The following is a 14,632-nucleotide window of genomic DNA, read 5'->3' as shown; positions in this document are numbered from 1 at the left end:
ATATCTACAAAAAGATATTTACAAAAAACAGTAACTACGGGGCCTCTCCGGCAGCACAGTGGGTTGAGTGCTGTGCTGTGAAGCAATCCAGCTCTTGTATAAAAATAAATAAATCTTTAAAAAAAAAAAAACAAAACAGTAACTACAAACAACAAAGTCTTAACTACACCACTAGCATTGTCTTAAATCCAACCATGGTGCCTCACCTCTTAGTTAACCCTGACCTTTCCTCAGACTTTTTACATGGAATTGAGACAATTGGGCTGGAATTGAGTTAATTCCGTACCTACATCTAAGAACCTTTCTATATTTAAACCTCTTCTCACCACCTTCTTCTCAGAGTGAGGGAAATTAGTAATTTTTCTCATCAAAAGTGATTTCCTTTAGCTATACTCTGGATCTTAGTTCTTCTCCCTCAGGAACTTATTCTTTCATCTATATTTTCAGTCTCTTCTTTTTTTTTTTGTGGGACCCTCGCCGCTGGCCAAGGAACGAACTGGCGCTGCAGAGGCTGCGGGCAGCCTCACAGCCCAGCGCTCAACCGCTGCGCCACCAGAGGAGTCCTGGGTCTCTTCTATTTTGACTTAATAAATTCAAGTAAAAGTATCCCTTACTTCCTGAGCACCCTTCCAGGTAATAGTAGTAGATCACTTCAGCATCAGATAAATATCAAAGATTTCATTCATTTGTGGAATATAAAGAAACAAAACAAAGGAACAGGCAATAATAAACAAAACAAATCCTAGAAATCTGATTGTAGAATTGAGGCAACCAGAGAGAGGAGGTGGAGTATAGAGGGGGGACGGGATCCAAAGGATTACAGTAGAGGATTATAGGTGATTTGATGTTGGCTATGGTTTGGAAACATACATCTTAGTCTATATCCCTAAAATATATAGTGTTGTAGATGGATATTAATGCAATAAAAAATAAATAGACATTTTTAACTCCATTTATGCTTCTTGCACTTAAATCTATTCTGTGTGATATTAATATAGCTGTATCTACTTTCACTTTGTTGACTATTTTTTTTTTTTTTAAAGATTTATTTATTTATTTATACAAGCACTGGGTACAGTCAGAAGCGCAGGAGGGTGAGAGAATTCACCAGAGCCAGAGCAGGGAGCAAAGCAGGCAGAAGGACGGAAGTACACTGCTGAGGGGAGCAGCGGGCAGCAGGAGAGGTCAGCGCGCCAGGGATTGAACCGGCGCTGCAGAGGCCGCGGGCAGCTTCACAACCCAGCGCTCAACCGCTGCGCCACCAGGGAGGCCCACTTTCTTGACTATTTGCTTGAAATATTTCATCCCATCTCTTTGCCTTCAACTTTTCTGTGTCCTTACATTTTAGGTCTGTCTCTTATATACTGATATAACATAAAGTTAAATCATATCTGCTTTTTTTCCCAATCAACTGTTAATCTTCTGCACCCAGAAAAAGCCTTTGCGAAATTAACAGTTTTTCAATTTCAGAATGCCAATACTCATTCTAGTTCGCAAAAAGCTCTAAGAGTTTTCATGTCACACCTCTAGCTAAAATGTCAATGGCCTATTTACATTCTCCAGGTTAAAATACAAATCTTTTGGCACGACACAAAGCCATTTATACTCTGGACCAAGCCTGTCTTCCTTGCCTCATTTGCTTCTACACCTATCCATTATAAGTACATAAAACTCCTTAATGTTCTTTAGCAGTGATGTTCTTTTTATACTTTATGCCTGTGCACATGCAGTTTAGAATGTGTCCATGACCACATATTCATTGTGTGAAAGCAGAGTCAATATGCTATCTGAAAAGTCATTTTGAGTTCTACTAGAGAACTAGCTGCTGGAAAACTAGCTGTTCTTCCTCTGTCCTTTTTCTTAGCTATATTATGAAACTAGTTTTTATATATTATTACCTCACTACTTTTAATAACTATGTACAAAGCATATTTGATTAAGTCTGAACTTAATCACACAGTTTAACAATAACTACATTTGTTAGTATTTATTATTTACGAGGCACCTTACATTCCTTTTTCATTTAATCCCCAACTAAACAATATTATCTTGACCTGACAGATGAACAAAATGAGGTTCAAGAAGGTTAGTTTGCACAAGGTAATAAAGTCACTAAGAGGTAAAAATCTGGCTGTTTGACTTAAAAACCTAAATATTTCTACTAAGTAATATTGTCTACCAAATACGTTATAACTTCAACTGGACTAATCAAATACCTCGGGGAAAATTTTCTAAACTGTTTTTTTTTTTTTTTAATTTCTTTTAAAAGATTTATTTATTTATGCATACAAGAACTGGGGCACAGGCCAGAGATGCTGGGGGTAAGAAGATTCACCAGAGACAGAGTGGGGAGCAGAACAGGCAGGCTGACTGAAATACACTGCTGAGGAGAGCAGCAGGCAAGGCAGGAGAGGTCTGCTGTGCCATGTGGGTTGCGCCCTGGACGGCCGGGGATCGAACTTGTGCTGCAGAGGCTGCGGATTGCATCATAGTATGGTGCTTAACCCTTGTGCCAATGATGTAGAGATAGATTTTGGCGCAGGCAGTTGAGCACAGCGCTAGGAAGCTGTGCGCAGCCTCTGCAGTGTCAGTTTGATCCCCGCTGGCTGGCGAGGGTCCCACATGGCGCGGCAGACCTCTCCTGTTGCGCCTGCTGCTCCCCTCAGCAGTATATTTCGTCAGTCGGCTTGTTCTGTTCCCCTCTCTGTCTCTGGTGAATCCTCTCACCCTCCCACGCATCTGGCCTGTACCCCGGTTCTTGTATAAATAATAATAAATAAATCCTTAAAAAAAAGAGATTTCGAGCAGTTTTAGGATTTTAAATGCACATGCAAACAAATATGTAACCTACTTATGACAACTTTTCAAAAATGTTTTCTTTTTTTTTTTTTTTTTTAAACATTTTTTTTTTTTTTAAAGATTTATTTATTTATTTATACAAGCACTGGGTACAGTCAGAAGCGCGGGAGGGTGAGAGAATTCACCAGAGCCAGAGCGGGGAGCAGAGCAGGCAGAAGGACCGAAGTACACTGCTGAGGGGAGCAGCGGGCGGCAGGAGAGGTCTGCGCGCCATGTGGGACCCTCCTCTGGTGGCCGGGGAGCAGCTGGGGATCGAACTGGTGCTGCAGAGGCTGAGGGCAGCTTCGCAACCCAGCGCTCAACCGCTGCGCCACCGGGGAGGCCCTCAAAAATGTTTTCTTTGTAACATTTTCTCATAGTATAAATACTATAGATGGCAGCACTCCATCTGCCCATCTGTGACTATGCGGGTGCTTCCTTTTACCAAATCTCTCCTGTAGGGAAGCAGCTTCCTGCCCGCCCATGACTTGTACCTCCCGGGACTTCTCTTCACTGACCTCCCTCAGTGGAGGCCGCTCTCCTCAGTGCCACCCGCCTGCAACCATGCAGGCCTGTCTTAGCAAACCTGTGCCTTTCAGTGCAGCTCTTCCTGCCCGCTTGTGTCTATGCAAGTGTCTTTTACTATCCTATCCCTTTTCTAATAAACCTGCTCTTTAAATATAAAAAAAATAATAATAATAAATACTATAACTATTTTGCCAACTTAAATGTACAGATTGATTTTATATTGTTTAAACACTATTATATTATAAAATCTCTTTAATTTAAGGGAAAGAGCTTTATCTTTATTAGTTTAAAAGTTAACTGACTTTCAAAGTGAAAGGTTCCTTGGTCAAGCCTACCTGTAACACTTTACCTTAAGACAGAGTTTACACAAAATAGACATTTTTTGCATTACTACTATATTCCTACAGGAAGACCCAAACACACTTTCTCCTGAATTTTATGTAATACAACTTAATTTCAGAAATAAAGAAATATCATTTTTTAAAAGATTTATTTACTTATTTATACAAGAACCGGGGCACAGTCAAAAGCGCAGGAGGGTGAGAGGATTCACCAGTGACAGAGCAGGGAACAGAACATGCAGACTGACAAAATACACTGCTGAGGGGAGCAGCAGGTGCGACAGGGTAGGTCTGTGCCATGTGGGACCCTCTCTTGCGGCCGGGGATCAAACCAGCGCTGCAGAGGCTGTGGGCAGCTTCGCAGACCAGCGCTCAACCGCTGCGCCACCAGGGGAGGCCTCAGAAATATCATTATATTGGCAATGATATCGGGCTTATAGGAATGAATGCCAATTCAGTGTACTACTAACATAAAACCGACACATGATATTTTTAATAGAACATGAAAACGTTTAAAGAACAAAAAGAACATCAGGTTAATCTACTACCAAATTTCTGAAGTATTTTCAATTCAAAAATTAGTTAGAATTTTAAATTGGTGATAAGATCACCAATTGTTTGCTTTAAAAAACACATACCTCTTTCCTTGCTTACTTTGTTCAAGTAAATCCACCTTCAATTTTATACATTCCTCTTGGGACCTCTGCAAACTCTGATCCTTTTCAATTACCATTTTCTGGCTCTGCTCTAATTTATTTTCTGCCTCTCTGTAAAATAAAGAATATTTTTAAAAGGTTATTAAAGAGATTAATTCTAGGAATGCAAGAATAATTCAATATTACAAATTCTATTAGTTAAAAGCACTGAGTTTAGATAAATCATTTTTTTTAATATTTTACATCATTGTTCATTTTGTAACATTTGCTTTCTTTTCTCAGGTGTAGTTTCCATAGAATTTCCACCATCAATGCACCTTTGCACCATCACCACAGTCCCCTGTGCTCTTTCCTCCCTTGTTCCCTTCCCTTTTCCTCCCCCTCTCCTGAAGAATGTCTCTGGTTTAGAGTTGTCTGTTTATTTTTGTTTTGTTTTGTTTTTTATTGTTACTATTTCCCCCCTTATTTGGGATCCCCTATATTCTTCCTATAAATGAAACCATCTGATATTTTTCTTTTTCCTTCTGATTTATTTCACTGAGTATAATTCCTTCTAGCTCCATCCATGTTGCTGCAAATGGCATTAGTTTACCTTTTTGATAGCTGAATAGTATTCCATTGTATATATATATCCCATCTTCTTGACCCAGTCATCTATTTTTGGACATTTAGGTTGTTTCCAAGTCTTACCTACTACAAATAGTGCTGCAATAAACAGAGGAATACAGGTATTCTTTTGAATCAATGTTTTCATGTCCTTTGGGTAGATCCCTAGGAGTGGAATTGCTGTATCATGTGGTAGCTTCATTTTTAGTAGTCTGAGGAACCTCCAGTCTTTTCATTGTGGTTGGACGAGTTTGCACTCCTACCAGCAATGTAGGAGAGTTCCTTTTGCACCACATCCTTGCCAACATTTGTTGTTGCTAGTTTTTTTGATATGTGCTAGTTTTTTTGATATGTGTAAGGTGGTATCTCATTGTGGTTTTGATTTACATTTCCCTGATTATGAGGGATGTTGAACATTTTTTCATATGCCTGTTGGCCATTTGCATTTCCTCTTTGGAGAAGTGTCTTTTAAGTTTTTCTGCCCATTTCTTGACTGGATTGTTTACTTTGTTTTTGTTGAGTCATGTGAGTTCTTTGTAAATCCTTGTGATAAGTCTCTTATCAGTTGTATGGAGTGCAAAAATTATTCCCCAATCAGTAGGGTGTCTTTTTGTTTTGGTTAATGTCTCTTTTGCTGTGCAGAAACTTTTCAGTTTGATGTAATCCCAGGTGTTTATCTTTTCCTTTACTTTCTTTGCTTTGGGTGATGAGTCTTTAAAGATGTTACTGAGATGTATGTCTTGTAGTGTTTTACCTATATTTTCTTCTATATATTTTATGGTTTCAGATCTTATGTTCAGATCTTTTATCCATTTTGAGTTGGTTTTTGTGCATGGTGTGAGGTAATGGTCTAGTTACATTCTTTTGCTTATGTTGGTCCAGTTTTCCGAGCACCATTTATTGAACAAGCTGTCCTTGTTCCATTGCATATTCTTTATTCCTTTGTCAAAGGTTAGTTGTCTGTATACATGAGGCTTTATTTCTGGGCTTTCTATTGGTTCTATTGGTCTGTGTGTCTGTTTTTGTTCCAGTATTTGTTTTAAATATTATGGCTTTGTAGTATAGTTTGAAGTCTGGGAGTATGATACCTCCATAGAGAAACCATTTTTTAATGAGATGCAGAAAGAGCATATCTATATCACTGTCAAGTGGTGTTAATTTTTTATAAGGAATAAAAGAATACTTCCATGAAAGGATAAAAATATCTGAAATAATAATTTATAATCTATGTCATGGTCAGATACTATAAATAGTATGAAGCATGACTGGATGGTTTAGATTTTTTGACAATTACAAAAAGGGAAAAGTAATAAATAGTATAAATTTTGGAAAGAAAAAACAAAAGGTTCTTTTTTTTGCTCACAATATCATTATCTACCTGGAAAATCAAGGAGAAACAAAATGAAAAACTATTAGATGAGTATGACATACTGCCCATTAGAAAATAATATAAAGTTCTCCTGTGTACTATCAATAAACCAATGCAAATAAATTCACAACAACCAAAAAATATAAAGTACCTAGGAATAAACTTAAAATAAAATATGCATTATAAAGAAAAGTACAAAATTCTGACAATCATGAAAGATGATTAATATGCATCAGAATCGTCTGCAATATTTGTTAAAACATAAATTGCTGGATCCCACATCCTAAACTTTGTGAGTCAGTTAAGTCTGAAACAAGACTTGAGATTTATATTTCTAACAAGTCCCCAGATTATGCTAATACTATTATTGCCAGAACTACATTTATCACTAAAATGGAGTAATATGTTATTTAGGTGTATTTTATTCAAAGTAGAAGAGGGTGAAAAATTATGAAGTGCTTAATTTCTTGTATTTTATTTCTTGAACTCCCACTGAAGCACTGAGTATATATTGCTAAGTATGGCAAGAAATGAACTAGTTTGTTTTTAATAAAAGCACAGAAATAAGAATCTCAGGTTAGAGTCAGTCTTTTTTAGCACCCATGTATTTTATGCATCCTGTGGCCACAAGTGATCATGACAGACTGAAAACATATTCAATGAGTTATGCAACAGTATGTAGATCACTACACACTTACAGGGACAAAAGGAGGATTTACTAAGATAAAACAAAAAGGAGGCGCAGGAAATAAAAGGCTTAAAGTAATAAAAAGTATGTTTAGGGCCTCCCCGGTGGCTCAGTGGTTGAGCGCCGGGTTGTGAAGCTGCCAGCAGCCTCTGCAGCACCGGTTTGATCCCCATCCTCGGGGTGAGGGTCCCACATGGCACGCAGACCTCTCCTGCCGCCCACTGCTCCCCTCAGCAGTGTACTTCGTCACTCTGCCTGTTCTGCTCTCCACTCTGGCTCTGGTGAATTCTCTCACCCTCCCATGCTTCTGACTGTACCCCAGTGCTTGTATAAATAAATAAATAAAATCTTTAAAAAAAAAAAAAGTATGTTTACCTCAAAACTTTATCTTGGGCTGAAACTTCTGCTTCCAAATTTATAATCTGTTCTTCTAAGATTGGTACACTGGCTGCCTGTTGTTGAGCAGATTCAAGCATAGAAACCTAAAACGAAAACAACTTTTAGAACACTTCCTTCCAGAAAATAAATCAATTTCTACTTGGTCCTGTTCCTTCTACTAATGCTGAGGGGGTTCAAAAATTCCCCAGTCAGAATAGAGGCATCACACTCCCAGACTTCAAACTATACTACAAAGCCATAATCATCAAAACTGCATGGTATTGGAACAAGAACAGACACACAGACCAATGGAATCGAATAGAAAATCCAGAAATAAACCCACAGATTTATGGTCAACTAATCTTTGACAAAGGAGCAAAGACTATGCATTGGAGCAAAGAAAGTTTGTTCAATAAATGGTGCTGGGAAAACTGGGTCGCTACATGCAAAAGAATGAAGCTTGACCTCTACCTCACACCATACACAAAAATCAACTCAAAATGGATTAAAGAACTTGACATAAGACCTGAAACCATAAAATACATAGAAGGAAATATAGGCAAAACATTACGTGATATGCACATCAAAGACATCTTTACAGACACATCATCCAAAGCAGTGATAGTGAAGGCAAAGATAAACAGCTGGGACTACATCAAATTAAAGAGCTTCTGCACAGCTAAAGAGACAATAACAAAAACAAAGAGAAACCCCACCAACTGGGAGAACATTTTTGCACACAACACTAATGATAAAGGACTGATCACAAAAATCTGCAAAGAGCTGATGAGACTCAACAACAACAAAGAAAATAATCCAGTGAAAAAATGGGCAGAAGAGCTAAAAAGAAACTTCTCTAAGAGGAAATGCAAATGGCCAACAGGCATATGAAAAAATGTTCAACATCACTTGTAATCAGGGAAATGCAAATTAAAACTACCATGAGATACCATCTTACACCAGTGAGAATGGCACATATTAAAAAAACTAGCAACAACAAATGTTGGCGAGGATGTGGAGAAAAAGGAACTCTCCTGCACTGTTGGTGGGAGTGCAAACTGGTCCAACCACTATGGAGAGCTGTGTGGAGATTTCTGGACCTACTAAACATAGAGCTTCCATATGATCCAGCAATTCCACTCCTAGGTATTTACCCAAAGGACACAGAAACATCAATTCCAAAGAGCACCTGTACCCCTATGTTTATAGCAGCACTATTTACAATAGCTAAGCTTTGGAAACAACCCAAATGCCCAAAAATAGATGACTGGATCAAGAAGATGTGGTACATATACACCATGGAATATTACTCAGCATTCAAAAAAGATAAACACATGCAATTTGCAGCAACATGGATGGCGCTGGAAGGGATCATGCTCAGCGAAATAAGCCAGAAAGAAAAAGAAAAATACCAGATGGTCTCACTCATAGCAGGAATCTAGAAAACTTAAATAAGGGACCAGGAAAGTAAATAACTATAAGAAAGTGAAAATCAAAATCAACAAACAACTATGAACCAGAGACACTCTATGGGTGGTGGGGGGCGGGGAGGGGAGGGATTGGGGTCAAAATAAGGGGATTGCAATTGTATGGGGAATATAAAAATAAAATTTATTTTAAAAAATAAATAAATAAAAATAAAAACTAAAAAAAAAAAAAAAAAATTCCCCAGTCACTGGTGAAATGTAAAGCTCATCCTATCTAAAGCTTTAATCAACATTTACATTAACAAGCCAGTTTTAGCATATAAATTCCTGCCATTACTCTTACTCTCAAATTAATATCACAAGATTACTGGTTTGTTTTTTAGGGGGGGAAATGAAATTGCTACTATTACCATGTAGGAAGACTAATTTTCACAAGTTAGAAAACTAAAAACCAAACCATAAAAAAGTAAGAAACTAGGGGATCCCTAGTGGCATAAGGGGTTAAGTCACAGTACTGTGAAGCTATCGGCAGCCACTGCAGCACGAGTTTGATCCCCTGGTCAGGGAGCTACCCACATGGCGCAGACCTCTCCTACCTTGCCCACTGCTCCCCTCAGCAGTGTATTTCAGTAAATCCACCTGTTCTGTTTCCCATTCTGTCTCTGGTGAATCCTCTTACCTCCCGCATCTCTGGCCTGCACCCAGTACTTGTATGCATAAATAAATCAATCATTAAAAAAAAAAAACTTATTGAAACATTTTGCAATTTAAGAAATGATTTTAGAATAAACGCTAACAAGTGAAAACCAAGATAATGCAGAAAAGCATAGCAATCCTACAACCTGGAAGACAGTGCAGTAGGCTAGGAATCTATGACCTAAAGAGTATATAAAAGAGAAAACCGATAATAATTACTGAAAAGTAAGCTTAGAATACGGAGACATGAGGTACAGTAAAAGGCAAGAATAAAGTCTAAAATAGAAAACCCACTGGATAGCTCAAAATCTGTTTGTAAGTCAACACTTCTTTTCCTACTCTATGAATATCAACATTCAGATCATGACCTACCAGGAAGCGATAGGAAGTTTATTATCTGGAAATACTGAATAGGAAAGGTTTGGTACTTTGGACATTATGTAGAATGAGTTGGGGTGCGGTAGACTTATAGACAAAGGGATCAATGTAAAAGCCATGTTCCAGTTTCCAACTCCATCTTATTTAAGATTATCGCACAGTGGGAAATCAAAGGATTATTTGCTGGAGAAACCTTACAATACTGATTGGGAAGATAAACTGATTGAGAAGGTAAAGGAGAAGAGTGTCTCCTCATTAAAGAACCATCTCCCCAAATATCACCAACAAATGAAGTCCACTGGAGAAGAAACTTTACCACTACATAGAACTTCCAAACATCACTTAAGTGCCTTTCTTTTAGATATAAATAGCCAAAATACTAACAGCTGAAAAAAAGTTCATGAAAGTCAAAGTGGCAGGAAGCAAGACAAACACTCATACAAAAATAATCAAATCTTCAGAGAGCTAACAAAGGTTACTGCATCAGGATGTTACAAAATACAAAACAATTCACAAAACATGAAAAAGCTCTGAAAAAATAAATAATAGACAAAAGACTCAATAGAAATGTGGACAAAAATGTTGACGAAATTACCTAAAAATTATCAAGGTAAGAGATGGAAAATGCCAGAAAAAAATTTAAAAGATTTAGAAGACCAGTGCAAGTGATCCAATAGTCACATAATAGCAAAGATGGAAGGAAAAAAACAGAAGGAAGAAATGTATCAAAAAGATTACATTAGAAAAATTTCAGGGCCAAAAAGAACAAGATCCCAGAATGAAAGGGTCCTCACATATCTAACACAACGAATAACTGATATCTATTCAAACACATGTCATTATGAAATTTTAAAACACAAAGGGAAAACTATCACAAAGGGAAATACAAATGGAAAAAAAAAGATTCACAATGGCATCAGACCTTTGAGAGAAACACGGGAGGGTAGAAGAGAGTAGAAGTATCTCAGACAACTCTGAGATAAAATAATTTTTAACCTAGAATTCAATCAAATGCAGGGAAGAAATTAAGACATTTCAGAGTCAAGGAAGCTAATGGAAATCATGTTCCAATTAAAGAAAGAATAAACCAACAAAGATGACATGGAATCCAAGAAACAACAACTTCAACTAAATTTCATAAAGACTCAGGATGGCAGCTGAGAGGGCAATAAGCTCAGAAAGAACAGAACACCAGTCTCCAGAGGTTTATCTAAATTTTGCCAAAAGATGAGTTATGAATATACTGCTTGGTACAGTGGGGAATTTCAACAGATTTCCAATAGTAGCATATATGCAGCATTGAAAGCTTAGAGCTACCATGGAAAAAGCAGCCTCTCTGAAAAACATTTTACTAAGCCATTTAGAAAAAGCTGAGATAGGAAGTAAACTACTGCTTAGAAATAAGTAATCACTAGCATACCTTTATGCTAAAATAAAGGAACAAAATGGTATATTTACATAGTTATTAGTAAAACTCTACCACTCTTTGGCTTCAAATAATTAAGCCTCTAGACTTTATTTTTTTATTTATTTAGATTTATTTATTTATTTATACAAGCCCTGGGTACAGTCAGAAGTGCAGGAGGGTGAGAGAATTCACCAGAGCCAGAGCAGGGAGCAGAGCAGGCAGAAGGACTGAAGTACATTGCTGAGGGGAGCAGCGGGCGGCTGGGGAGGTCTGCAGGCCATGTGGGACCCTCCTCTGGTGGCTGGGGAGCAGCCGGGGATCGAACTGGCTCTGCAAAGGCTGCGGGCAGCTTCGCATCCCAGCGCTCAACCGCTGTGCCACCGGGGAGGCCCAAGCCTCTAGACTTTAAAAGGAGATCTATAGTTGATCAAAAAATTTTAAATATAATTAACTAAATGTCATCAGACAAATCACAAAGGTAAACACAATGAAAAGGTAAGTTCATGAGAAAGCTCATGAGAAATCAAGAAAAACAGTATTTTTCCTTTAAAATAATAAAAGTAAAACAAAAAATCTTGGCCTCCCTGGTGACCTAGCACTATCACCACTATGGATTGAGTTCCATCCCCAGCCAGGGAGCTAACCCACACATGGCACAACAGACCTCTCCTGTCTAGCCTGCTGCTCCCCTTAGAAGTGTATTTCAGTAGATCTGCCTGTTCTGCTCCCCACTCTGTCTCTGGTAAACTCTCTCACCCCCTACCCCTCTGGCCTACACTACACCCCAGTTCTTCTATGCAAAAAAAAATTTTTTTTTAAATCAGTAACTACTGAATATGGAGAGTGCAGCAATGCCTGAAAAACATCGTTTCCCTGAGTGTTACAGGGGAAATCTATCTTAGAAATAATCCAAACATCAAGTTTTATGAACACTGCAGCATTTTTTTCTATTTTAGACTGGACTTATCCCCAACAGCGCTTTGTTCTATTCAAAAAACACAACTCTCCCATAACTCCACTACTGAAAACAGTCTATAATAGTTAACATTGAAAGCCTCACCAAGAACGTCCAATTCTCGTCAAAGTTAACAATAGTGTGAATAATCTGTCCTTGTAGATAGTATGTATACTGATATATCTTTATACATACAAACACATAAACAAACGAACATGCGCTCTTTTTATAGAATGTAAAACTGGATCATTGTATATGTTTGTGTTGCTCTGTAATGTTTTTCTACCACTAAATATATTGGGTAATGGCTTTTGATGGCTGTGAAGATACTGTTCTAAGGGCCTTAACACATATCATTTAAATCTTACAATGTTTCACAGAGGTCAAACAATTTCGCATCTTACTACTGATTTACTTTTTTAAAAAAACCTTTATAGCATTACATTATGTGGATCTATCATAATTTACTTTACTTTACCATGCTGCTAATATTATTAGACATTTTGGTCTCTTCTAATTTTTTTTTGTTAAGATTTATTTATTTATGCATATAAGAGCTGGGGTGTAGGCCAGATGTGGGGGGTAGGAGGGGTGAGAGGATTTACCACAGAGTGGGGAGCAGAACAGGTGACTGACTGAAATTCAGTTTGGGGGAGCCGCAGGAGAGACTGGAGAGGTCTGCTGTGCCATATGGGTTAGCTCCCTCATTGGGGATCGAACTTGTACTGCAGTGGCTGCCAACAGCTTCTTAGTGTTGAGACATAACCTCTTGCAGCCCCAAGGAGGCCCCTAATTTTTTTATAATAACAATCATACAACAGAAAAATCGGAAACCACTTATATAGGGAGCTATTAATTAAATTATGGAATAACTACATAAGGAAAAAGAAAGCCCACTAAAATGATCATTGGAAAGTTAAGTAAAATCATCACAAAATGCTTAAGACTCAGTACAAAATAAAAAAACAGGAAAAAAGAAAACCATTCAGTCTAGATTCAACTATGAATAAATCAATAAGGTAGTTTCTAGATGGTAGAAAGTGATGGTCTCCCTTTTTTCCATTTTTAGTTTTCAACAATGAGAATGTATTATTTTAAAAGGAAAAATGAATAACCCATATTTCTTTTGTATAAGAAATAAAATTGGTGATCTTAAGCTCTGACTAGGGCCTCCCTGGTGGCACAGTGGGTTGAGCATAGAGCTATGAAGCTGAACGCAGCCTCTGTAGCATGGGTTTGATTGCCAGCTGGCCAGGGAGATACCCAGATGGCGTGGCAGACCTCTCCTGTGTCGCCCACTGCTCCCCTCAGCAGTGCTTTCGGTCAGTCTGCCTGTTCTGGTCCCCGCTCTGTCTCTGGTGAATCCTCTCACTCTCCCACACCTCTGGCCTATACCCCAGCTCTTGCATAAATAAATCTTTAAAAAAAAAAAAAAAGTTCTGACTTATCTAAATGCATAGACTATACAAGTTCCCCTAAATCATTTTCAGATATTAAAATTTTATGAAGTTGATTACACAAGATTTTGCAGCAATACAAGGAATGTTTTTATAATTATAAATTCTAAAATGATCACAATTATTTTGTTGGCATAGTCACCACTTCAAGAAACATACTTTTGCTCTTGACTGTGTTAATTCAAAGTGGACAGATTCTATTTTAGTCATTAATGAATGATTCTGTGAGACCAAGCAAGCATTCTGTTGCCTAAGTTTATTAAGTTTCTCTCGAAGATTTTTGATCTCCTGATCAATGGAAGCAGAAGATGAAAAAGACACCTGAAAAATGAAAAAGAAAAAGCTATTTTGGATTATGCCATTAAGCATAACAATTAATAGACAATAATGAAATAATAAAGAAAATAATGAATCAATTTAAATGACTAAAGGGAATCAGAAAATGAGTTGAGATATTTAGTGACTGTTGGCAAGAAGACGTGGGACTATCAGCGCTGTTTCCTACACTGCTGCAGGCATGCACATAAACAAGTATCACTTAGAAAACAATGGTGCACTTTGGAAAAGCCCATGGTATTATGCAGCAAAGCTGAACATGCTAAGACCCAACAAAATTACTTTCTGGTATAAATCTGATAGAAACTTTTGTACTTTTGCCCCAAAGATATGAAAATATTTATAGCTACAATGTCCCTGAAAATAGTCAGTATATGGAAAGAACCTAATATCCATCAACAATAAAATAGATAATGGATAAATTATCTTTGAAATATATATTTCTATTAGACACTGTTGAACTTACATTTTACAATAAGTTATTTTAATTTTCATGAGTTGAGTTTTAAAACATGATTTTTTTTAATAACCAATATATACATACAATTCAAAAGAATAAACTATATTAAAT

The 14,632-nt window shown here is 37.4% G+C and overlaps 1 protein-coding gene across 6 annotated transcripts in view; it reads right to left on the bottom strand.

Annotated features, from left to right (window-relative positions):
* CCDC18 (coiled-coil domain containing 18) overlaps positions 1-14,632 on the bottom strand; it is a 90,692-nt gene that overhangs the window by 70,451 nt on the left and 5,609 nt on the right. For all 6 annotated transcript variants that reach the window (XM_054691754.1, XM_054691753.1, XM_037501211.2 and 3 more), the window contains 3 exons: positions 13,885-14,046; positions 7,402-7,508; positions 4,346-4,474 (listed from right to left, as the gene is read on the bottom strand). In XM_054691754.1, coding sequence (XP_054547729.1) covers positions 4,346-4,474; positions 7,402-7,508; positions 13,885-14,046 — 398 coding nt within the window. The remainder of the gene's footprint in view (positions 1-4,345; positions 4,475-7,401; positions 7,509-13,884; positions 14,047-14,632) is intronic.

Source organism: Talpa occidentalis, unplaced genomic scaffold, assembly GCF_014898055.3.
Source record: "Talpa occidentalis isolate TD23 unplaced genomic scaffold, MPIMG_talOcc4v2.1 talOcc4.9, whole genome shotgun sequence".
NCBI classification, from domain to species: Eukaryota; Metazoa; Chordata; class Mammalia; order Eulipotyphla; family Talpidae; genus Talpa; species Talpa occidentalis.
This window is presented reverse-complemented; position numbering and strand designations above follow the sequence as displayed.